Here is a 25329-nt window from a genome sequence, read left to right on the forward strand (position 1 = left end):
AATTTTACTTCACCTTATAGAAAATACACACATCCAATAGTCAAGATTTACATTTAAAAAAAAATAGAGATCTTTGGAGTGGACCAGGAGGGTCACTCCACGATTTATAGCCTGTTTGTTCAGGCTTTTAAAATCAGTAACATTTAAAAGTATTTTTTAAGAAAACACTTTTGACGAAAAACAGTTTATGTTTGATCAATTAATTTAAAAAATACTTTTAAGCAGCAATTAGTATTTGATTAAGTTTTTAAAATAGTTTATGTTTGGCCAATTCTTAAAAGTTTTTTCTAAAAAAAGTGCTTTTGGTCAAAAACTATTTTTTTAGCTTCTGAAAACTGCTTCTGCTACTCTCAGAATTACTTATTTTCTCCCAAAAATTTGGCCAAACACAGAGGTGGATTCAGGATTTAGATTATGTGGGTTCAATCTTAAGAATTTTAGTATTGAACTCATTATATTTTAAAAGTTATGAATTCATATCTACTATATATATAATTTTAATAATTTTTTACACATAAATTTATACTCCGTGTTAAAAGTGGGGTTCAATTGAACCCCTCACCTAATAGGCTAGATCCGCCATGGCCAAACACCTCACATTTTTTCAAATAAAATAAAAAATTACAAAAAAAAAAGAGGCTATTATAACGGATGGGGCTCCTCTTCATTTCTCTTCATTTTTCTCAAATTCTTAATTGGATTGGAGACATGTGTCATGGTAAAAAACTAATGGTTGAGATTTAATTAATCAAATCAAAGTCCTAATCATGATTAGGATAATAAATATACCATATATTTGCTTCAATTTTTTTTTTTTTGGGAAATCCTATAACTTTAGCTACAGATTTTCATCCATATATATATATATTAAATATTGGTCTCTCTTTTTCCAGCTTTGTTAGGAGTTTTTTGTTTTTGTTTTTGTTTTTGGAATAGTTCTTTTCTCTTTCTTTGAACAGATGGGATAGTTTTTTGTTAAGATGGCCAATTAATCAATGTATTATATCAACAAATTAAAAAGAATAAAGAATAATATTTGTACAATAAAAGTAATTTGTACAATTTTAAAATTTCAGTGGCCATTAATTGACTTGTCAATTGTTAAAAACAAAAAAGAAAAGAAATACCAAATAAATTAGAGAGAAGGGGAACACAACAAATAACTGAGTAAAGATTAAATTGACATATAAAAATTATTTGAAGTTCTGAAATAGTTAAAAGAGGAATTATCGAAAATTATAAAAATTGATAAGGAAATATATATATTTATTATTCTAACAATGATTAAGATTTTAATTTGATTAATTAAATCTCAAACATTGATATTTAACCGTGACACATGTTTGGGGAAAATGAGAGGCCTATCCTATTATAACATTTCTTGGGATTTTCACGGAAAAGCCGGCGACTTTTTTCTTTAAACTAATTGGAGCTAGCGAGACGTCTCTGTGTGTGTAGCAATTGATTGAGTGAAAAAAATGAAGAGTATTGTATGCTTTGCAAATTTGATTCTAACGTTGTATGTTGCTTCAGCTCATAGTGGGGAGCAGCCTTTATCAAACATAGCAATCCATAGAGCTACTCTTGCACTCCATCACTCTGTCACCATTAAAGCTCGTCCATCTATTCTTGCTGCCAACGTACTTCTCTTCCATCTGTTTTGCTCTATTCATACTATTAGTTATCCTTTATCTTCATTCTTTTAGTTCAAAGGCATGTTCTATTTTCTTTTCGTTTGGGAAGATGAAGCTTTTAAGGAAACATTTATCTAATTCATTAATTGGTTGATACCTCTAAGCATTCTCTTAGCTATTACAAAGACTCTAGAAATCAATATAATCCTTGTACTAGGTGGCGAAGCCAGAGTTTTTTAGTAAGAGGATTCGAAATAAAGAATTCAATGTGCGAAAAAGACAAGGTGAGATTCAACATCTACTATATATACAGTAAAAAATTGATCTTGAAAAAAAAAAAAAAAAATTGATCTTGCATATACAGTATATTTTTTTTAGCGAAGGGGTTCGGAACCTTCTTGCGCCCCTGCTTGTATTCTTGACTCACCACTGGCTTCTTTGTTTTTTTACTTACCACATTTAGGGACTTTTCTTGCTTTATAATTTGTCCTTGTATCATTTGGATACGCCTGGATACTGTTTATAAAGCAATGATTATATTCATTAACATGACAGGGTGGTGACACTGAATGGGTAACTGTGGATCTTGAGAACCCCAAGCCATCTCATGATGACTGGGTTGGAGTTTTCTCTCCAGCTAAATTCAAGTATGTTCATCTTTCTATTATCTCTACTGCCTAAATGCCTTTACTAGTTTTAAGCTTTAGCATCCTTATTGTTAGTGAAGTTCCTCGTTGAACCAGTCCTGGCACACAAGTTTGTTAAATTTGTTGCTTGATAATAATATATCTTGATATTGAGTTGATGTAGTCCTTTTGCTTCTCAGTGGATCTACATGTTACTTGGAAAACGATCGCAAAGAACAGGCTCCATATATTTGTACAGCTCCAATAAAGGTGAGCATAGTTCAAGCATAATTTTAAGAAACAATTAGGAGATGTGTTTGCATTTTCTAAAATCTAACCAAAATAATGTGGTTGTTGCAGTACAACTTTGCAAATTTCTCCAATTCCAATTACGTGAAAACAGGAAAAACTTCTCTCAAGTTCCAATTAATCAATCAGCGGGCAGATTTCTCCTTTGCATTGTTTACAGGCGGGTTGTCAAATGTTAGTAAAATAAGTGATCTCTATGCTTCATCTTATTCCCTCTCCTCTTTTTTTTTTTTTTTTTTTTTCTTTTTTGCCCCCGCCCCAAATTTCTACTTGATGTTTCTATTGCTCATGTAAAGTGCTTGTCATGTAAGTAGTTGAATTCAAGGTGTATTTGTTGTAAAGCAAATATTAACAGAAATAAAACCTTCATACAACTTAGCACTCAAATTCCACAATACATATCATCCAAGCAAGTGCTGCATACTGGCACCATAAATGATACCTGCAAACACATTAACTGCCCCAAATGTTTGCTAGTCTTCTGTTTTTTCTTCATGTTTCCTTAATACATTATATTTGATGCAGCCAAAGCTGGTAGGAGTTTCAAATTACATATCATTTGCAAATCCTAAAGCACCGCTTTATCCACGGCTTGCTTTGGGGAAATTATGGAATGAAGTAAGTTGGCGCTAATCACCAGTTTTATTTCTTTACTGTTAAGGAAGGCACTTTATCCTTGCAAGGTGCAATGAATTTCTCATGAAGCTTTTCCATCTCTTCTCTTTCCATAGATGACGTTGACCTGGACAAGTGGTTATAATTTAGACGAAGCTGTTCCTTTCATTGAATGGGGTCGAAAGGGTGATCCTCAACGTCGCTCACCGGCAGGAACATTGACATTCGATAGAAACACAATGTGTGGTATGTTACAATTTATTGACAACATATATCATTAAGGCAGTTTATGAATTTTGGAAAGTGAAAAGGATCTATTTACCAATCACAAACTTTAAGATCCCAAGCGTATTTCGAAGAGGGTAAAACAACTTGTTGAGAAGTGGAAAACGTAATGATCAAGAGATATTTGCTGAAGAACAACAGATGGTAATAATCAAGTGTCAAACATTTCTCTTTTTTTGGGAGTGACAGTCCCTAGTGGCTTCACTGGACCTGAGTAGCTTTTTTAGTTTGATGTTCTGTTTCAAATGTAAGAAAATGCGGGAAAAACAATAAGTATCATACCTACAAATTATCAGCATGAAGTAATACTTCTCTGATGTACGTTTTCAGGTTCACCTGCCAGAACAGTTGGTTGGCGTGATCCAGGGTTCATACACACTAGCTTCATGAAGGACCTGTGGCCAAACACCTTGTAAGTTTGTTGTACAAATTATATTTCCTTAGGGATAGAACTTCGACTTGGCAGCAATTCACTGTTCAATGAAATGATAAATACATCAGGTACACATACAAGATGGGCCACATGTTGTCAAATGGTTCCTACGTGTGGAGTAAGATGTATTCCTTTAGATCATCACCATATCCAGGACAAGACTCATTGCAGCGGGTTATAATTTTTGGAGACATGGGAAAGGTAACTTCAATTACCAATTACTGCTCTTGTTGGGTATAGTATCAAAAGTAAAAGCATGATTTCTTGTAAAAATGAATTTATAAATGAATTTGAAATTCCAGAAGTTTGTTAAATACGATTAGTTTCTTATAATAATGATAATTCATTTTCGATATCCTAGAAGTGTCGTTTATTTTGTTATATTGGGAAGACGAGTCTGACGTCCATTCAACTATTATATTGGGAGGGACGAGTCTGATGTCCATTCAACTTATCATTTTTCCTACTCTGAATATGACAATTTCGCCTCATTACATTCTGATTTTAGCAAAGGTTCGATTTTGGTCCTAAACAGCTTGATTCCGCAGATTCATGTGAAAGAATGTTTTCTAGGCATATATTTAAGCATCGTTTCAATAGTAACTCTTATACTAGGTTTATACTAAATTTCTTTGGAGCACTTCGCTAATTGCAGTTTAATTCGAGTTTAAGATGTATGTGAGTGGTTTTTCGAACCAACAAGATTTCATTTACTATTATATATATTTGGGCAACACTTTCTTCATTTATAATCATATTTCCTTTAGAATGTGTATGATCTGATAAACTACCAATTCTAAGCTTGTGTTACCACTGATCCAATAAGAATGTAAGGCCACTTCATGTGGCATCAATCATTTACTATTGAATCGATATTAACTGCTATATCTGATATTGATGGCCAAAGGATAAGCTTGTTTTTTCTCCTTTGTTGAGCGCTTACTGCACATTCAACATTAGCTGAATTTTGTGGGAATCTCTTATGGTTCCCCTTTACCCCTACTCCAATCAGTTTTTTTGTCAATACACAAAATCATAAGACTAAACTGCATAGTGATTTTCAGGCAGAGCGTGATGGTTCAAATGAGTATAGTAATTATCAGCCGGGCTCGCTGAATACAACGGACCAACTCATCAATGACCTTAAAAACATTGACATAGTTTTCCATATAGGAGACATTACGTATGCCAATGGATACATATCACAATGGGACCAATTTACTGCACAAGTGGAACCCATTGCATCAACCGTACCCTATATGATTGCAAGGTTCGCGTCCCTAACAATACTGTGTGTGATTAAGCTTCAATCTCGGCTTCTCTCTGTTTATTGTTATATGATCTATGAACTTCTTGCAGTGGTAATCATGAGCGTGATTGGCCTGGAACTGGTGGCTTCTATGACGTTATGGATTCTGGTGGAGAATGTGGAGTGCTAGCTCAGACCATGTTTTATGTTCCTGCTGATAATAGAGCTAAATTTTGGTAATAAACTATTCTGTATCCTTCGTGATTTGTGACATGAAGTTCTGGAGATGTTTGTTTAGAGTCCGTTGATCCCTTTCCCTCTTCCAACAAAACCCAAAAAAGGAAAAAAAAAACTCACGTTCAGTTGTGACAAATACAAAATGGCATTGTAACTTTTCTTAATTCAGCAAAAAAGGGTACTTTAAGGATTGTATACTTTTGTTCTCTTGGTGCAAGGAGCAGTTTGTTAATGATGCAGAATCAATTCTTAGCCTCTTAGAATCCCTATAAGATTAGAAAGGGATTCCTTTTTTGGTTTTTGCTCAACATGTAATTACTTCAGCACTTCCTTAGTGCTGTTTCTATAATACAACTACCTTCCTCTCAAAAAAAAGGTTTCCAGTGCTTGTACCGAAGAGTCGTCTGTACATGTGCACATTTTCTAGTCATTTCGTGAACCGAAGGTCTTGCTTGGTTTTAATTTGTCCAGTCTCTATAGTGAATGAAATGAATTGATTGTTTTTTGTCATTTTGCACTTTTCACAAGTTTGAAATACTTTAGAAGTTATAGACGAATATGTTGAAGTTTGATTCTTGAAGTTATAGACGAATATGTTGAAGTTTGACTCCAGAAAGAAAGCTTATTGCACTGAGTCTGATGAATGCAACTGAATCCCATATATTAGGATTAATGTGTATCAGTTAAATATTATAGGGGCACCCTCTTTGGTCATTTTGCTATAAATTGTGTATTTTAATTGCAGGTATTCAACAGATTATGGCATGTTTCACTTTTGCATCGCAGACAGTGAGAATGATTGGAGAGAGAGATCTGAGCAATATAGATTTATTGAACATTGTCTGGCATCAGTAGACAGACAAAAGCAGCCTTGGCTTATATTTGCTGCTCATCGGGTTCTTGGTTACTCTTCAGACAAATGGTATGGCTTAGAAGGCTCATTTGAGGAGCCCATGGGAAGGGAAAGCTTGCAGAAGCTTTGGCAGAAGTATAAAGTGGATATTGCATTTTATGGTCATGTCCATAATTATGAAAGAACTTGTCCCATTTACCAGGTAAGCATTGCTACTTCTTTTCAACGTTGAATCATACAATTCCTTTCTGAAGTCCAAGCATACTTCTGACTGTATAGAACTCAGTACTAGAAATAACATCCCCGGTTAGGATAGTTTATAGACATTATTCTGAGATAGCTTGAAAAGGATCAAGGCAAATACATAGGGAGTTATGGCTCTCAAGATAGTTTCGTTAACATGTCATCAGGCATTTTTTAGTCTTTCTTGTTTTAAGAAGAGAGAGGGTACTCATTAAGTATATTATAGAACCTCCTTTGCATAAAAAGAATTAGAAGGAAAGAAAAGGAGCTTGATTATATGAAACCTTTCGCTTTGTCTCGTTTATATCCAAAACATCTTCGTTTTCTAGCTTCTCTTATTGTTTCCTTCATTTTTCCTTCACCAATAAACCATCTATAACAAGAAAATATGGCGGGAGTCATTCATAATCTGATTATGCGTTGTCTTCAAAACTAAAGAAACTAATCAATTAACTTAATGGACAAGGACATTTTCTTACCTGGATTGATGCCTGGGCCTTACAAAACGGCGTACAAACTCATAAACCTTCATGAGTTTATGAACCGTCGGTTTTTTAAAATGAACCATCGGTTTTTAAATTTTTGTTTTAACAAAAACATTTTAACCGACGCAATGATCCGTCGGTTACGAAACGCGAGAGAGATCTTGAGGAAAAAAGTTGAGATTAGATAACGAACTTGAGGAAAAGAAAGCAGGAGAGAGTATATTTTTTTAAGAACAGTTAGTTGCATGTGATCCATCACCCATTGTTTTGGATATAAACGACATATGTCCGTTCTCATTGTCTTCACTTGTCTATGATGCAGAACCAATGCGTGAACTCGGAAAGATCACACTATTCTGGTATTGTCAATGGAACAATCCATGTTGTTGTGGGTGGCGGAGGGAGCCACTTATCAGAATTCACTCCAATTAATACCACTTGGAGTCTTTACAGGGACTACGATTGGGGGTTCGTCAAGCTTACAGCATTTAATCATTCATCACTACTTTTTGAATACAAAAAGAGTAGTGATGGGAAAGTTTATGATTCTTTCACCATCTCAAGGGACTATAAAGATGTCTTAGCTTGTGTTCACGATGGTTGTGAGCCAACCACTCTTGCATCTTGAACAGAATTGTAAACGTATATTAGGGAAAGCATTCAGCTACAAAATTTGTTGTAATTGGTTCCAATACAAAACGAGAAGTCATAACGTACACTAACGTTGGTTTCAGCAAATATATTCACTCCACCACTGGCTGAATACAATTTTCATGTGATGTGCTCTAAAAATCAATCCCTCCCTCACAAATAGACAAAGCTGTGTCACTTAGATTGTTAATCTCATTCCAAGGGGAAACATCGAGAAGAGTATTGGAGCTTTTCATAAATAAAATACAAAATTCCAAAAGGTTCTGTTGTGGACTATTATGCAAAGCATTAACCGAGAGACCCATGTGCACTTCTTTTGTATAAACATGTTGCCATCAGCGCTGTCTTCGCCAAACTATTAATTCTGTTCTGAAAAATATTACGTCAACAATGAACCGTTGGACACCGGAGGTAAGTTCAGCTGCGCAATCAGAAGCTGTGGATTTTCAGAGGCGTTCCCCTTAATCTTCATTTGTAAAAGTTTAGACTGCTCAAATTAAGTAGTAGTAGTAGATGGATGAGACCGGAAAGTGTCAATTTCAGACCGGGGAAGAAACCTCATAAGTGAAGTCAAAAAGGGATTTACTTTCTCACCTATGACTGTTCTAATCTTAAGTGACGCAAAAATGTATTTTCTTGGATCATATATACACGTTCAAACAAGAAAAATGATGCAGGACGAGAATGATCATGCCTACCACTCAAGTTAATTTCTTACGGGGCATTTTTATTTGGCTTAGCTGAAATGTGTTTCCTGCATGTGCCGCCTTTAACCAGCCATCTCTGCATCTTGGGTTGGATTTCCATCTTCAACACATGAACTGATTGATGCAAAAAGATACTCAATTCTGAGAGGAGAATACCGCGCTGCATGCTGGAACAAGACCTGACAAACAAAACCAAGTTATTATGTCAAACGAAATATCTAGATGATAACAAAGACACATCTAATATCAAGAACTTAATTTGCTATTGAGTTCCACCGAAACTCTCAAGATGCTTCATTAAGGAGCAAATCGCGCAATGATCTAACAAATATGCATATAGATTGGACAGAAATACTTATATGCCATGGTACTATAAAATATAGAAAGGACACTTAATTACGACAAAAAAAAAAAAAAAGTATATTCCTACACTTGCCATCGTTAGGATATTTTATCTAATTTTTGTGTCTTATCTTCCTTTTCTAATTTACTGCATTCAAGCATAATTTGCATGGAGGATGTTCAAGACAAATGTAGAGTACTGGAACTGTCTACACCAGATTTGAGTGATTAAATATTTTAAACTGATTATTGAATCAGCAACTCCTACAAAGGGTATGGAATTCAAAATCCACCATCTAACCTTCGAGTAACTATCAGCAAAAGCACGAGCACGATTGGACTTGCCTAGGTATTGCAGATCAACCTTCTCCAGTTTACTGTCAACAATAACTAACCCCCCTTCACCTATTGCAAACTTTAGAAGATCTCCACGGTGAAGTTCTGTCTGAAGACCATGAGAACACATTTCAGTTATAGATAACAAGTCAAGATATGACATACAGAAAAAAAGGGGAAAGAAGAGAGAGGAGAAAGAAAAGAAGAGTTTTAATGAATTACACTATATCGGTACCACAACAGGGAAGTGATTTACTTCCTCATACCATTTCCAATGATTGAGAAAGCTGACTAGGAGGGTTTTTTTTAACACCTCTTCTCTATCCTTTCTCCTTTTAATTGCAATTAAATAAAGTGCAAAATGATAATATGATCAAACCTTTTGCACGAATTCACCAAGCAAGCAGCCAAATATGACAGGAGGGTCATCAGATGTAGCCAGTCTGCCATCATCCAGGAGCTCCAAAACTACCTGGTTGTACAAGAAAAAATAATGTGAAGCCCTGTTACCGAGATTTCACTTTTATTTTCTCAGTTCTCTCTCTAATAAACTCTTTGATAGAGTATTTGTTATTAAGAAGAAATAGTAGAAAAGTCTTCTCCCTCTTCCAGATTTAAAGAATATTTGTTATTCACGTCCCTACGGACCAAAGCTGGGCTAGGTGTTGTAGTAAGCTCAGTTGGGCTGTACTCCTGCCCGGCTCTATGCCCAGATTTGACTACAACAATATCTTACACCCCTAAACCCCACCAAGATATGAATCAGGGACATAAGTTTTCTATGAAAACTCAAAAGACACTTTTGTTTATTTTTTGGGAAGTTAGTTTTAGTTTTTTTTTGTGGCTTTACTCGTTTTACAACCCTTGCATGACCTTATAGATGACATACCTGACTTATAACAACTTTCAGAATCAAAAAGTACATAATGGAAGTGTCCAGAGTAATGTACCTGTTGTTGACTTGGAATTTGTCCTTTATTATCCGTATCAATGACATACTGGCTACAGTTCTCATCCTTCCAAACCAATGCTAGTGGTGTATTTCCAGTTTGATATTGTGCATGTCTGGGTGCGGGATGGACAACAACAATGTAAAACAGAATGAAGATCATGATCAAATGAAAGAAGAAAACAAACACGTGGAGTTACAGAAACATAAAGCTTTGACAATTTATGATGGTTGAGAAACTACAGAAGAGCTAGACAATTTAACACTAGGACTGCATTGAACATCTAGAGCACCATGGTCCAAAGCATGAAATATAACTTTACCAAATCATGTGAGTGCTGTATTCTAGTTCCATGAATGGTAACAGTTTCACAACTGCCATTAAAATGAACAGTAGATAGAAGTAAAAAGGCAAGATAACCTACAGGTGAATCCAGAAAAGGATCAAGCTGTTCACAAGCAACTCGTAAGTTCCATCAACTTTCTAAACTGGAAGACGTTAGTAGCTATGAATAATATATGTCCTAAACTGGAATTCGGTATATTCTTAATACAGCTACATCATTTCTCATGAGCTTCTCTCCGTCATGATGGTCAAAGAAGTTGAAGTATCAGGTATGAACGAAGTTTTGAAAATTGGAGGACACACACACTAGGATATAAAACTTCATTTCATACCTGAATCGGTGTCCCATGCTTCATAGTTATGTTCATATGAAGCATGAGAGGAGCACACCTTATCTAAAAGAACAGAAGGACACAATAATTTTTTTTTATTGGTACTAAGACACAAAATTTATGTATAACCTAAAATATTTCACAGGAAATATCTAAATACCTATAAAAATATGAAATTAATTTCATAAATCATAAATACCTTTATTTGTATAGTTTCTTGCCCTTCGACTTCTGTTACATGCTATCATTTCTTGTACTGCGATTGTTACCACACCATATGGGGTCAGTCTTTGGAGATCCATAAGAGCCTTATGGGATGAAGTCAAGAACAATTCCAAGATCAAAGTAGTTGATGGAAACAAAGCCAGATTCTGGAAAGATAAATGGCATGACGCTGGTACTTTGGAGAGTCTATTTCCAGATATTTACAGCATGGTCCTAGATCATCAAAGGACTGTTGCAGAGTTGTGGACACCTCAAGGCTGGAAGTTCACCTTCAGAAGACACATCAATGATTGGGAAATACAGAGAGTGGCTGATTTTTCAATACACTGGAACAATTCAATGGACTTCAGGTAGGGGAGGATGTTTTGGTGGTTGGGGAACAACAAAGGAGTTTTTAAAGTTAGTGCAGCATATAGGATGATGAATCAATCGAATCAACAGATAACTAATTGGCCTTGGAAGCACATTTGGAGAACTAAAATTCCACACAAAGTTTCATGTTTTGTGTGGCTCTTAGCCAAAGAAGCAGTCTTGACACAGGATAATCTAATGAAAAGGGGGATAACTTTGTGTTGTAGATGCTTCCTATGTGGAGAAACAGCAGAAACAGTAAATCATCTATTCCTTCACTGTAAGTTTACACAACAGCCCTGGAGAGTATTCTTAAATCTTAAAGGTATATCTTGGACCATGCCTGGAAAGGTCTCGGAGGCTTTAAAGAGTTGGGAGGAAGTAGGATTGCAGGCCAAGAACAGAATCAGATGGAGAATTGTCCCTGCCAGCATATGGCGGACAATCTGGAAGGAGAGAAACTCTAGGTGTTTTGATAGCATAGAGAATGGTGTGCAGAAGGTCAAGCTGAATTATATCTTACTGCTTTGTTTTTGGTGTAATCAGGTCTACTCAGATGATACTGTTAATATTATTGTTGTTTTAGATTCAATATAGCCTTAAAACAGTAAAGTCTTGGAATATTTTTGTAAATATGGTTTCAGTACAACCTGTGTACTGTTTTGCTCAAATGATATAGAATACAGTTACCAGTTCCAAAAAAAATAAAAAATATATATATATATGTATATATATATATTTCTTGTACTGCGATTAGTGTATTCATTTGTATATTGACTGTAGTTACTGCCTTTTACCTTATTTATCTGTGGTAGCTATTGCCTCTTTTTTCAGGCTGCGTTATCATGGCTTTTTCGCTCTCGTTATTTTCATTTAATACTGCTTTGATCTACTTGTCCGTATCTAATCTTTTTTTGTCAAACTTTTTCTTGAGCCGAGGGTCTTTCGGAAACTCTAACTTCCCAGGTAGAGGTAAGGTCTGCGTACACTTTACCCTCCCCAGACCCCACATTGTGGGATTTCATTGGGTATGTTGTTGTTGTAAATCATAAATACTTGCAATAACCCGAAAAGAAAGAATCCAAACAACTCAAAGCAAAGAGATAGGAATATATATATACACTCTCCTTTTTGCTTCAATGAATGACTCTAGAGTCCAACTTCATGGACATGGAGTCCCAAAATTAAAATGAAAAGAATTAAACAACCAACTTAATGGTGTTGCACTTGTGTCCAACTGATGCCATACAGTGTCCATGCTCAACACAAAATAGAACAGCAATACACAAGCATATACATGGTTTTCATGCTACATAAAGCATTGCGATTTAGAATTTGTAGAGGATCTTGATTCCACGAATCTTCTTCGAACCTAGTTTTACATGCTTAGAGTAACAAGAGGAATAATGGAGGAGAATAGTCCGACTGTAATCCACTTGTTTTAAAGGATTTAGAAAGCCCTACCATTCAAGAAACTATTCCAACAGAAAAGGTCAACTTACCTTCTCATGTATAACACTTGAAACATCGTAGAAAACGCTATTCGTGATGTGATAAGCTTTAATGGTCAAAGGAACAAGTCAAAAGAAAGGCTTACTTATATATATAAGGAGTTAAGACACACAGTAAGTAGCCTTACGTCCTTATATGCTTGCTTTTTTTTCTTTTCCCTCCCTTTTATCAAGTGAAATAGATGAAGAAGAAAAGTTAACAACTGCTGGAGCAAATCATGTTCATGGTTTGTAATAAATTGCCTTCTACTAAACAAATGGGAGACAAACTGCAAAAAAGACTTACTTGTTGTAAAACAGTATTCCATCCTTGACATATGGAACTTGTCCTGCATAAGCTGTCTGTAGTCCTTCTTTGTCACAGTTGTGTACAGGAAGAGTGCTAAATCTATATCTATGATAAGTTGAGGGAGCATCACAAGCCCCCGTCTCAGCAAGCTTACTGTTTAACCAAAAGAATCTGAATTCGGCAGTGCACTCATATAATGAAATTCCCGCCCAACAAACACCGTCAATGACATAATAAGTCTCATCAGACTGCCACAACAAAGACAGTGCAGAATGTTTTAGATATACAGAACAAAATACGAGCAACAATGTTACATGATTCAATTGTTACCTCGTGAAATATGCAATCAAGAATACAGTATGATTGAGCAGATTTACTGTTATTAGTCCTGGCACCATTGGGTAGGGCAGAAGGAAAACGATGCAAGAGAATTCCATTGCGCAGTCTACTGATTGTTGTTCCATTCGAAGAAACAACAAAACACCGTTTTCCAGCAGGCCTAGCAAATACATACCTGCACATCATATTCAACCTAAGATTAATAATGTGGTTAATTGTATTTGTTTTAGTTTGAATCAAGCAAGACATCCACAACAAATATACAGTTCCAACGGCTAGTCCCACAAATAAGTGAAGATTTGTGGTAGGCTAAGATGCAGGCATCAAAGTAGAATAAACAAAGTAAGACGTATTTTCTTTCAAATTCCAGCAGAGACCAAAAACACTGGGTGGTTTCTTCCCATGTGTCCTAGCTTTGGTGGACAGGGTTACCTGAAACCTGTTGCTGGTGGGAGGTGGCAGATATGCATGGAATTAGTCAAGGTGCGCGCAAGCTAGTCCGGACACCAAACAACAACATACCGAGTGAAATCCCACAAAGTGGGGTCTAGGGAGGGTAGAATATACGCAAACCTAACCCGTAACTTGGGAGGTATAGAGGTTGTTTTTGGTAAACCCTCGGCACAAGGACCACGGTTATTTAAAAAAAAGGGAGTATTTCTAGTTCAAGCTCAAAGCATCCAATTTTAACCTAATCTCTACAAAAGGTGAACCTTCCCTATGAGCTCAATTTCCGTAAATGCTTAGCATAAACGATTCAACAAGCATCAAAATTTAAAGATATTTAAGTGAAAGTAGAAGTAAACTTGACTATGTAATTGTAATAAAACAGAACATAGAGAATTATTTGAACAGGAAAAAAAGGAGCAGATAAGAAGTCACCAATCAGTATTGAGATTATGGGGAACGTCAATCATCCATTCGGGAAGCATAAGTTGCTTCGCAAACCATAACCTCGCTTCAGGTCCTCTTAGCTTAGTAGCTTGACGAAGATCCTTATGATGATTTCCATAATCATCCTCATCTGTTTCTTCTAAACAAGCTTCAGGGACAGCGTCAACTTGGTGTTGTTCTTCTTGAAGAGAGAGAACTGTGGAAGCTAAACGACGGGCTTGTAACTGAGCGTCACGCCGGTTTTGGGATTGTCGGAGCAATGAAAGTTCACGACGTCGTTGTTGGTCGGAGATCGCCGGACGTTTGAATGGACGACGTATATCGTGTGAGCTCATTCTCGCCTATCCCTCTTCAATTTCAAATTTATTTTTTCCTCCATACTATGTCCTTTAAATTACTACTAGTACTTTGACCTACAAATGGGCTCGTCTTTGCCTTCAACTGGGCTGCTCTTTAATTATTGTCCAGCTTATGTCCGGCGGGACACTAAGTTCTTGCGGCTCATAACTTATAAATATTATAATGTGAAAATATTATTTTTCCATGCACAAAAAAAGTTAATCGGTTATGAGGGGAAAAATTAAAGATCAGCGCAAAAGAGAGTACAACAGTGTGTGTATTATATATATATATATATATATATATATGTAAATTAACTTGAGTTACCAATGATGAAATGGATGAGGTACCATAAGTAAAATAAAATAGATGATCAAATGGTTAAAAATGAATAAATTAAATTTTGGATGAAATGAATAATGTACTATGAGTGAAATGAAATGAATAAATTAAGAAAGTTGGGACATATAAGTATGAAATTTGGGATTGCCAAGCCAAAGTTTAGACAAAATGTCTAAAATTTGAAATTACCAAGCAAAATTTTGAATATTTTAATTGAAGGATGGGACTATCAAGCCAAATTTTTGGAAAAAAATGTCTGAAGTCCTAAACTAATGAAGAGGTTGAAATCTTGAACAAAAGAGTCGTTTATTTTTTTGGCACTAGTAAAAGATGATTTAGATTTCAATTTGGTTTAGTAACTCCTAAACTAATTCAGAGGTTGAAATTTTGAAGAAAAGAGTCGTTTATTTTTTGGCACTAGTAACAGATGATTTCAAATTTCAATTTGGTTTTGTAACTCCTAAACTAATGAGGAAGTTGAAATCTTGAACAAAAGAGTCGTTTATTTTTTGGGATAATTTAAGAGACCTCCCCTCAGGTTTAGTCTTATAACACTTACTTCCCTTGTGGTTTCAATTATTACACTCACCTCCCTTATTTTGATTCTTCTATAACCAAACTTGTTTTAATGATAAAATCTATGTAATATTCGAAAATTGCCCTTTCATGGGATTATAATACATACTACAAGTATTTCTAGACTTGAAATATTCTACTTAATTACAGTGTTCCACTAGGCACCATCTTCATTGGATGCATTAATTTATTTTCGTGTAAACTGTAAACTACACATCTTACTTATTGCTATTCCTTAAAAGTATTAAATTTTAGATATCATTTTTAAGTTACATAGAATATTTTAAGTAAAGAAATTATAAATAATATATTATTAGGTAAAGTCTAGCATCAGAGAAATAAAACACTACCATCTAGTATAGACGTTCAGATCAGACAAATTTTGTATTTGTATATGATTTATTTTTTATTCTTTAAGTTCAAAAAATCCTATCAACCTATTAACATTTGTAGGTCATCTTGCTTGTATAAACACCTATAGGCCAAGTACGAATTATACATTTTCTGGACATGTATCATTTCCTATCCAGAAAGGGGACTTTACCCATCTTGTGTTTTCTTTTAGATTTTGAATATAATTTAATTTTCGTAGTTTGATTCGTCTTTTCATATCTCTCATTACTTAAATTCATATTTCTCCATGTGTTTTTCTAGTTCGGAAGAAGGAAATAAATCCAAGCACATAGGGCACTTTCCCCTTTCTTGACCCTTTTCTTGATTACTCTTTACTTTAAGGGTTTTATCCTATCCCCTTTTGATTTTCCCCTTATCAAAATACCCTTTCCTATGGGTTTTTATCATTTAGATCTTCTAACCTTTCAACTTTTGGAATGCTCCTTTCATCTTTTGTGTGCGTTTCCCATGTAAGACCCTTTTGACACTTCACCCACATAGTGGGCAAGAAAAACCGTTAATCACCCTGCAACATTCCATTGTTTCACTAAATCCTTCAAATTTAGTTTCATCTCCAACATCGAGTTGGACATTTTCATCTAAAAGTGTTTTTCATATCTTAGTAACTTTTTGTCATGATGAGAAGTTTAGAGAAGAAGAGAAAGAGAGAGGAGGGAGTAAAATTTATTTTTTCCTCCATACTATGTCCTTTAAATTACTAGTACTTTGACCTACAAATGGACTGCTCTTTGCCTTCAACTGGGCTGCTCTTTAATCATTGTTCAACTTATGTCCGGCGGGACACTAAGTTCTTGCGGGGCATAACTTATAAATATTATAATGTGAAAATATTATTTTTCCCTGCACAAAAACAAGTTAATCGGTTATGAGGGGAAAAATTAAAGATCAGCGCAAAAGAGAGTACAACAGTGTGTGTGTGTGTATATATATATATATACTATGTATCTTGGTTATATTTGATGTATATAGTAGTAATACACAAGTACTATACTATTTATGTAGTAATACATCATAAATATTATTATCTTCACCATTTATTCAGTAAGTTATACAACAATTGGATTATAAAATTTAAAATAATATACGTAATATTAAATTACCTTTGTTATTGAATTCAAATTCTTGTATGTTGACATTAAAAATATTTATACTAGAAATATATCATAATTATGCAAAGCTCAAAAGATATTTACATGTGTATGGTGTATTTGGGAATGTTTATGGTATAAATTAATTACAGTTCTATATATTTGACATATACTATTATTAAAAATTTAAATTTTCAAACATTAAAAAAAATCATGAGCCACAAAAATTATTTTAGGTATAAATTCGGAATAAATCAGTAGTTAATATTAGGCTAGATTTTAGGAGACGAATTTGGAACCATCACAGAATACGGGATCAGTTTTGTTTTAGTACGTGAAGCATTTATTAGGCTTTAGTAGGGTTTTGCTAATATGGTACTAATTATTATTTGCTATAATTGTTATAAACATTTTTGTGCTAAAAATCTGCAATGCACACTTTAACATTGTTTAGTAACGTAATCCTCTCTCAAAATTACTTGAGTTGAAATGGGCTAAAAGGCAGGTCATAATCTAACCCGTCCAATTCTTACTAATTTTAATTTTCTTTGTTTGTTCTTTTATAAATTTTTAATATTTCCTAAAATTATTTTCCTTCTTTATTATTGTTATATATAACATATCAAATAAAAAAAGTCTTTTGAAAATATTTTGACAATATTTCACATGGGTCAATTCGAGCTTAAATGAGCTCAATTAATTGGGCGGGCGAACCAGTAAAAACATGAACGAATTGGGTGGTTCATGTTTTCATGCGCGGATTTCTGCCACCTCTAACCAGTATCATCCGGCCTAAACCGGAAAGTCAGGTTGAAGTCAAGAGAGTAAAAATTTCATACTACAGCGTTTTGAGCGATGTCATTTAAACGGTAGCCATTATTTTAAATTTTGTGCACAAATAATAAATGGAGTATAAAGCTTGTGTGCAAACTTCAGAGAGAACCACTCCTTCGCTTCAAATCCACCTCCTCCTTTTTCAAAAACTTAGGTAGATGTTGGTTAAAAAAGGTTCCATGTTGTTAATTTGTTAATATTTTGATTATTTGTATTGTAAATTGAAGGAGTCTGCGAGTTTTGTAGTACAAAAAAAAAAAAGTTGAACCAAAATAGCACTAAAAAAAAATAGGTTTGTGCACGAATTTTGTGCGTGAAAGGACCAAACTGTGAAGTTAAAACTTTGGTCCTTTCACGCACAAATTCTGTGCGTGAAAGAGGCTACCTTTTTTTTTTTTCTTTTTTCTTTTTTTAAGCTATCAAAATCACTTTTTTACCATACTTTGGGCAAAGATTAGTCATGTTTTAAAATCCCGAAATATCAATATTTTATATAGAACTTAATATCATTTTTTGCGTACAAACGTCGGCTCATTACATCAAGTATATCTAAACGTTTGGATCGTCGTTTTAGGGGTTGTAAAGTGCCTCGAAGTAAGTTTTGTTTGTTTGGAAACTTGTCATCTAAGTGTCATATTTTATAGGGTTTTGATTTAAGTGTTTTATTATTTAGTCAAGTCGAATGTACAAATAAAAATATTATATTAAAAAATAGTTCATCCAATACGAAAGGTTCAACTAAGGTATAATATATCTCATTCAATGCTCCCACCAAGGTTTGATCTCATGTTGTTGGCATAAAAAATAAGCAAGTAAGAAAGAGAGGCTAAACCACCAAGCCAAATTGGTGAAAGCAACTACGTAGACAATTTTTATTTTTTATAATGTTCACTAATGCTATCTAACTCGTTTTCATAAATTGAATTTCGAACCTCGAAATTGACATTCAAAACATCATCACCATGGAATTTCCATCTTGAAATCTACTTTTTAGCTCAGATTTTCACCAAGCAAGAATGACAATTGTGCACTAATTTGGGGAAAAATTCATATTGAATGGGATAATGGGCGTTTTTTGAAAAATCGGCTCGGCCAAACCGCCTTGCGGCAGTTTACATGGCTAGATCTCGAAAAAATACCCTGAGTTAAAAAAAAAATGCGTAAATCGGACATCCGAGCGCAAAGTTATGACCATTTAAAGTTTCAACAATTTACAACTAGTTTTCTACCTATGCTCCTGTCCTTATTTTTTATTTACGTCAAATCTTCTATGATACATAAATTAATTAAGGTCATGCCACCACGTTAAGGGTTTGGAGCTACTCAAATTTAACATTTAACATGGGAATATATCAATTTTTTTCGTCCCATTGTAAACACAATTCAACTTTTGTTTCCACTAGCAATAATAAAAATGCAAATTTGTCTCCCTCTATTTGGATAATTTTCAATGTATATACCTCATATGTATGGGCAACACGTTTTTTGGCCTCTCATTTTTTGGCATCTCGTGTGGGCAACAAGACCGTGGTGGTGCGTGCAAGTACGTCTCGTGGTGGCAAAACATCTCGGAGTAAAAGAGCCTCTCGTCTTGAAGTTTTATTTTGAATATTTTGTTATTGTAAAAAATGATACAGTACTTAATGCAATGAATTATTTTTGAATTATTTTGAACCTTCGTATTGGATGAATTATTTTTTAATATAATATTTTTATTTGTACATTCAACTTGACTAAATAATAAAACACTTAAATCAAAGCCCTATAAAATATGACACTTAGATGACAAGTTTCCAAACAAACAAAACTTACTTCGGGGAACTTTACAACCCCTAAAACGACAATCCAAACGTTTAGGTATACTTGATGTAATGAGCCGACGTTATTGTACGCAAAAAAAGATATTAAGTTCTATATAAAATATTGATATTTCAGGATGTTGAAACATGACTAATCTTTGCCCAAAGTATGAAAAAAAAACGTGATTTTGATAGCTTAAAAAAAGAAAAAGAAAAAAAAAGGTAGCCTCTTTCACGCACAGAATTTGTGCGTGAAAGGACCAAAGTTTTAACTTCCTTTGTTTGGTCCTTTCAAGCACAAAATTCATGCGTGAAACCTACCTTCTTCTTTTTTTAATTTTTTTTTTAGTGCTATTTTAGTTCAACTTTTTTTTTTTTTTGTACTACAAAAGTCGCGGACTCTAAATTGAAGTATCATGGATGGAGTGGATGAAATAAAAATCAGGTACCATGAAGGAAATAAAAAAGATGGATGCATCAATTACCGATTGAAAATTAATAAATTAACTTGAGTTTCCAACGATGAAATGGATGAGGTACCATGAGTAAAATAAAATAGATGATCAAATGGTTAAAAATGAATAAATTAAATTTTGGATGAAATGAATAATGTACTATGAGTGAAATGAAATGAATAAATTAAGAAAGTTGGGATAAATTAAGAAAGTTGGGACATATAAGTATGAAATTTGGGATTGCCAAGCCAAAGTCCAGACAAAAATGTCTAAAATTTGAAATTACCAAGCAAAATTTTGAATATTTTAATTGAAGGATGGGACTATCAAGCCAAACTTCTGGAAAAAAATGTCTAAAGTCCTAAACTAATGAAGAGGTTGAAATCTTGAACAAAAGAGTCGTTTATTTTTTTGGCACTAGTAACAGATGATTTAGATTTCAATTTGGTTTAGTAACTCCTAAACTAATTCAGAGGTTGAAATTTTGAAGAAAAGAGTCGTTTATTTTTTGGCACTAGTAACAAGATGATTTCAAATTTCAATTTGGTTTTGTAACTCCTAAACTAATGAGGAAGTTGAAATCTTGAACAAAAGAGTCGTTTATTTTTTTGGGATAATTTAAGACCTCCGCCGGGTTTTAGTCTTTATAAACACTTTTCCTTTGTGGTTTCAATTATTACACTCACCTCCCTTATTTTGATTCTTCTATAACCAAACTTGTTGTAATGATAAAATCTATGTAATATTCGAAAATTGCCCTTTCATGGGATTATAATACATACTACAAGTATTTCTAGACTTGAAATATTCTACTTAATTACAGTGTTCCACTAGGCACCATCTTCATTGGATGCATTAATTTATTTTCGTGTAAACTGTAAACTACACATCTTACTTATTGCTATTCCATAAAAATATTAAATTTTAGATATCATTTTTAAGTTACATAGAATATTTTAAGTAAAGAAATTATAAATAATATATTATTAAGTAAAGTCTAGCATCAGAGAAATAAAACACTACTATCTAGTATAGACGTTCAGATCAGACAAATTTTGTATTTGTATATGATTTATTTTTATTCTTTAAGTTCAAAAAAATCCTATCAAACTATTAACATTTGTAGGTCATCTTGTTTGTATAAACACCTATAGGCCAAGTACGAATTATACATTTTCTGGACATGTATCATTTCCTATCCAGAAAGGGGACTTTACCCATCTTGTGTTTTCTTTTAGATTTTGAATATAATTTAATTTTCGTAGTTTGATTCGTCTTTTCATATCTCTCACTAGTTAAATTCATATTTCTCCATGTGTTTTTCTAGTTCGGAAGAAGGAAATAAATCCAAGCACATATGGCACTTTCTCATAGGGCACTTTCCCCTTTCTTGACCCTTTTCTTGATTACCCTTTACTTTAAGGGTTTTATCCTGTCCCCTTTTGATTTTCCCCTTATCAAAATACCCTTTCCTATGGGTTTTTATCATTTAGATCTTCTAACTTTTTAACTTTTGGAAAGCTCCTTTCATCTTTTGTAAGACCATCCTGATAATGGGACCTTTTGTGAGTTTCCCATGTAAGACCCTTTTGACACTTCACCCACATAATGGGCAAGAAAAACCGTTAATCACCCTGCAACATTCCAGTGTTTCACTAAATCCTTCAAATTTAGTTTCATCTCCAACATCGAGTTGGACATTTTCATCTAAAAGTGTTTTTCATATCTTAGTAACTTTTTGTCATGATGAGAAGTTTAGAGAAGAAGAGAAAGAAAGAGAGAGGAGGGAGTAAGAAAAGAGAGACAAGGGAGAAAAACGTTCATGATCTTATTCACAAGTTTTTATGTCTTTTGTCTCTTTAAGTAAAATTAATTAGAAGGTCAGCATACAAATCCAAGAGCAGTATTTTTTATTTGTAAACCTTAAAGATAGTTTTTACGATAAAATTTGGGTACCTAACCTTACAACCTGCCCACCAATGCTTTCCTGTTATAAGTATACAGTACTAGTCAAAGCCCAACTTTTTTTGCGGTTTGGGTTGCAAACTAAATAGATTACATCAGTGATACCCAAAAGAAATCCCAAGAACGTATAAAAAGTTCACCATACCCAAAAAATTGGGACAAATAAAATAAGGGTACGTCTTGAGAAGTTCAAGAATCCCAAGAATGATATCATTGAAGTAACAAAATCCCGAGGCTTCGCTCTTCTTTGCATGGTGCAATCCAGCGGCCCAATTGATGGTTATGTCAGCATCTTGCCGATTAAGCTTAATGGCGACGCCAATGGACCCACCGGCAGAAGCTTTACAAAAGTTGAAAAGACCCTCGAAAACAGGGCAGTCATCGCTGATGTTGAACTTTTTAAGGTCATAGTCGTTAAGAGTCTTGGGTGAAACGGAAGAGAAAAAGTCGACGCAGTCTTGCGAGTGGAAATTGATGATATCTTTCGTACTCGCCGGAAAAGGGAGGTCATCTCCATTTTCCGGTGAAGTGAAGGTTATTACGCATGATGAGATGGTGGGCTTAGCGAATCTGCTCTGGTATCGTACATTGTTCACTTTTGACGAACTCAATGAATATTTTACAATTTTATTATCAGAGATAGATGGTCTAGCATAACTGAAATTTGCTAAGGGGAAGCTGGTGTATGTCATTTTCATTTTCCAAGCATCGTTAGGTAGTAGATGAGATACAAGAATACTCAAGATGATGGCTTTGTTGATGACCCAAGGTTTATGCAATTTCGTCCTTTTAATTTCATGCATCATGTCCCCCGGGCTAAAAAATAAGTGATTATGTGAAGAACAAATTACAACTTTATATATACTCTAGGTAAGGAAGGTGAATAGATGTAATTATATTACCTTTTATGGTCATTATTTTTTGTCGAATTGAATTGCACAACGTATGGATAGATGTAATTATTTTACCTTTTATGGTGAGTAATTTTGTTAATTTGAAGTGCACAAATTAAAGTATGGACAGAGGGCGGTTCATTTCAAATCTCAAAAAGAGAGAAACGGGTATGAACAAAAATGATATGAATAGCTCCTTAGCATATAGTATAGGTTAGCTAGAATTTAAAGAGATTGTTTATTCCGCTATCTTGTAATTGCACCATTATGATTGTTGTGACGGTTACACTTCTGCTTTTGGAAAAAAGAAATTATAAATGTATTTAATAGGAAAAATCAGAAGAAAAGATTTTAAAAAATGAGAAAAAATAAATCACATTCTTAGCTTAATAGATGTGTCACATCACATTTTCAATGCCTAGATTAATAGTATAACAATATATTATAAGTAGTAGTACATTAAAAAGATAGAATTTTATATTAAAGGATTACTTGATTAGCAACAAAAATTCTCTTAACAACAACATTGGGTCGATATATTGAAGAACACACTACAAGAAAGTATAGAAATGGCAATAAAAAATTTAATATTTGGCAACAAGTTAGTTTTATTGTTGGCAAATGAACTTTTTTGTCACCAAAGAATTTAATTTTGTTGTCGTAGTACTGATTATTGTTGCAAAAAGTACTTTTGGCAACAACAAAAAAAGTTGTTGCACGTTGTTGCAATAACAACAGTTGGGAAAAGTCTATGCAACAATTTTTTTGTTTGTTGTCAAAAGTACTTTTTGCAACAATAATCAATTTATGACAACAAAAAAAATTTGTTGCCAAATATATTTTTTCTTGTAGTGACATTATAGTGTAAATTGTAACAGCCACCCGCTTTATCAATTTCCTAACATTACTCACAAAGAGTAGATGCCTTAGAAATAATTACGAAGTTGTTCATCTTAAAAGAAATTTAAGCATTTCAACATATTCTTAGCATGATTTTAATTTTAAAATTCCAATCTACTTGGATAATTCAAAATTGGTGTAATAATTCAACTCAATTTTTTTTTAATTTGTCAATTTTCTTATAATAAACTATAGTCAAACCACCCATGTAAAATACAAGTTCAACACATAATAAAAAAATTATTCAAACTAAAAACCCAGTTATTTGGACACAAATCACTTTTTTCGTTGAAACTAAATCTTAGTACCTGAAATGTGATTTATAATTAAGTTTGAATCTTTTTACTCAATTAATGAATTCTATCTAGAATAAAGTATAATTATATTTATATTATCTTTCAAATATTAAGACCAAACCTTTTGATGTTTAAATAGTTGGAAAATAATGGAAATGAAAGCAATTTACAACATTCCTACCTATATTATGATCGTATATATCTAGTCATGAATAACGACCGTTAATGTCATTTTGTCATTCTGCTTGACATAAAAAAGAATCTTGTGAATATCAATTTCTCACATATCTTCAGTGAGTGTTAATTCCCAAACTCGAAAAACTTAACGGACCAAATGCGAAAGAATAATATACCTGATAACCGGAGCCTGTAATGGTACTTCCCATGCCAAATTAAACTCATCCATGTTCATTTTCCCAATAATAATGGCATCACACTTCCTCAGCAGTAGCATCAAAAGTGGGTCGACAATTTTCCAAAATCATGGACCCTGCAATGGAAGGGATATCACAAGTACAAATATTATCCCCTGAAACCCAGCAGCAAGCTACGGACGGACCAACTCCTCATTGTCAGGAGCAATATGTTCTCATTTAGTCGGATGTATATGGGTTTCCTCTGAAACAGTTTCAGATTAAAAGATAAGGCGTCATTAAGAGAATAAAGAGGTGATAATTTTAAAATGAAGAAAAAATTGAAAAAAAAAGAAAAAGGAGTAAAAACATAAATGGTATAGAGTGTCTATCCCTAGCTTTATTATATATACATTTAAACCTCTCTATAATTGTCATTTGTTATAACAACATTTCACTATAACGGTCTGATTTTCTCCGAAACCGATTTTTCATGTTATATTTTACGTCTCTATAACAGCAGTGACATTCATTATAGCGGTACACTCTTTGTAAAATTACCCCTCTATAACAGTCATACTCAAATATTGTGTTCTAATATTTTGTAAGAAATATATTATGTATAAAAATAAAATATTAAAATATTTATGGTAATTATCAGTAATGTCATGCACATAGTAAATTTTCAATTACGAATATCTAAAAGGATAAAATTATATTTTTCAGAGTAATTTGATTTAGTCTTGCAAAAATTTAAAATCAATTCAAGTGTTATACTAGGGGTGTCAAAAAAAAATGAAAAACCGACCGAACCTAACCATACCGAACTGATTT

The 25329-nt window shown here is 33.7% G+C and overlaps 3 protein-coding genes across 7 annotated transcripts; 1 reads left to right on the forward strand and 2 right to left on the reverse strand.

Moving 5' to 3' along the window:
- Positions 1–1463: 1463 nt before the first annotated feature.
- LOC132030723 (probable inactive purple acid phosphatase 27) lies at positions 1464–7709 on the forward strand. Of its 2 annotated transcripts, none has more exons than XM_059420458.1 (12): positions 1464–1640; positions 2190–2281; positions 2461–2530; positions 2621–2743; positions 3095–3187; positions 3301–3430; positions 3800–3881; positions 3971–4103; positions 4967–5172; positions 5262–5387; positions 6134–6443; positions 7292–7709. In XM_059420458.1, exons 1-12 carry the CDS (start codon positions 1479–1481, stop codon positions 7595–7597), a joined length of 1833 nt encoding a protein of 610 aa, XP_059276441.1. In that variant the 5' UTR covers positions 1464–1478; the 3' UTR covers positions 7598–7709. The 2 variants fall into 2 exon arrangements, with proteins under 2 accessions (XP_059276441.1, XP_059276442.1); XM_059420459.1 differs by having other exon boundaries at positions 1501–1640; positions 2445–2530.
- On the reverse strand, positions 7629–14607 carry LOC132030724 (uncharacterized). Of its 4 annotated transcripts, none has more exons than XR_009408081.1 (8): positions 14230–14607; positions 13339–13522; positions 13006–13256; positions 9956–10070; positions 9385–9477; positions 9015–9114; positions 8339–8506; positions 7629–8041 (listed from the first exon to the last, which is right to left on the reverse strand). XR_009408081.1 is itself a non-coding variant. In XM_059420461.1 (7 exons), exons 1-7 carry the CDS (start codon positions 14574–14576, stop codon positions 8463–8465), a joined length of 1134 nt encoding a protein of 377 aa, XP_059276444.1. In that variant the 5' UTR covers positions 14577–14607; the 3' UTR covers positions 7629–8462. The 4 variants fall into 4 exon arrangements, 2 of the variants coding, with proteins under 2 accessions (XP_059276444.1, XP_059276443.1); XR_009408080.1 differs by having other exon boundaries at positions 8971–9114; XM_059420461.1 differs by having other exon boundaries at positions 7629–8506.
- Positions 14608–22148: 7541 nt separating this feature from the next.
- LOC132031899 (uncharacterized) lies at positions 22149–22987 on the reverse strand. The gene has a single exon (XM_059421770.1). The coding sequence runs from the start codon at positions 22857–22859 to the stop codon at positions 22149–22151; it is 711 nt and encodes a 236-aa protein (XP_059277753.1). The 5' UTR covers positions 22860–22987.
- Positions 22988–25329: the final 2342 nt, after the last annotated feature.

The sequence above is a fragment of the Lycium ferocissimum genome, chromosome 9, assembly GCF_029784015.1.
Source record: "Lycium ferocissimum isolate CSIRO_LF1 chromosome 9, AGI_CSIRO_Lferr_CH_V1, whole genome shotgun sequence".
In the NCBI taxonomy this organism is placed as follows: Eukaryota; Viridiplantae; Streptophyta; class Magnoliopsida; order Solanales; family Solanaceae; genus Lycium; species Lycium ferocissimum.

Bases quoted from the DNA above. Each gene is read 5' to 3' on its own strand.
- LOC132030724 (XM_059420460.1), bottom strand. From the start codon at position 14,576: ATGAGCTCACACGATATACGTCGTCCATTCAAACGTCCGGCGATCTCC. The intron at 13,257-13,338 runs GTAACAATTGAA...TTGTTGTGGCAG, and splicing joins TTGATTGCATATTTCACGAG to TCTGATGAGACTTATTATGT. The intron at 9,115-9,384 runs GTTTGATCATAT...CATGGTCTTCAG, and splicing joins TTGGTGAATTCGTGCAAAAG to ACAGAACTTCACCGTGGAGA.
- LOC132030723 (XM_059420458.1), top strand. From the start codon at position 1,479: ATGAAGAGTATTGTATGCTTTGCAAATTTGATTCTAACGTTGTATGTT. The intron at 3,882-3,970 runs GTAAGTTTGTTG...TAAATACATCAG, and splicing joins GACCTGTGGCCAAACACCTT to GTACACATACAAGATGGGCC. The intron at 5,173-5,261 runs GTTCGCGTCCCT...AACTTCTTGCAG, and splicing joins GTACCCTATATGATTGCAAG to TGGTAATCATGAGCGTGATT.
- LOC132031899 (XM_059421770.1), bottom strand. From the start codon at position 22,859: ATGATGCATGAAATTAAAAGGACGAAATTGCATAAACCTTGGGTCATC.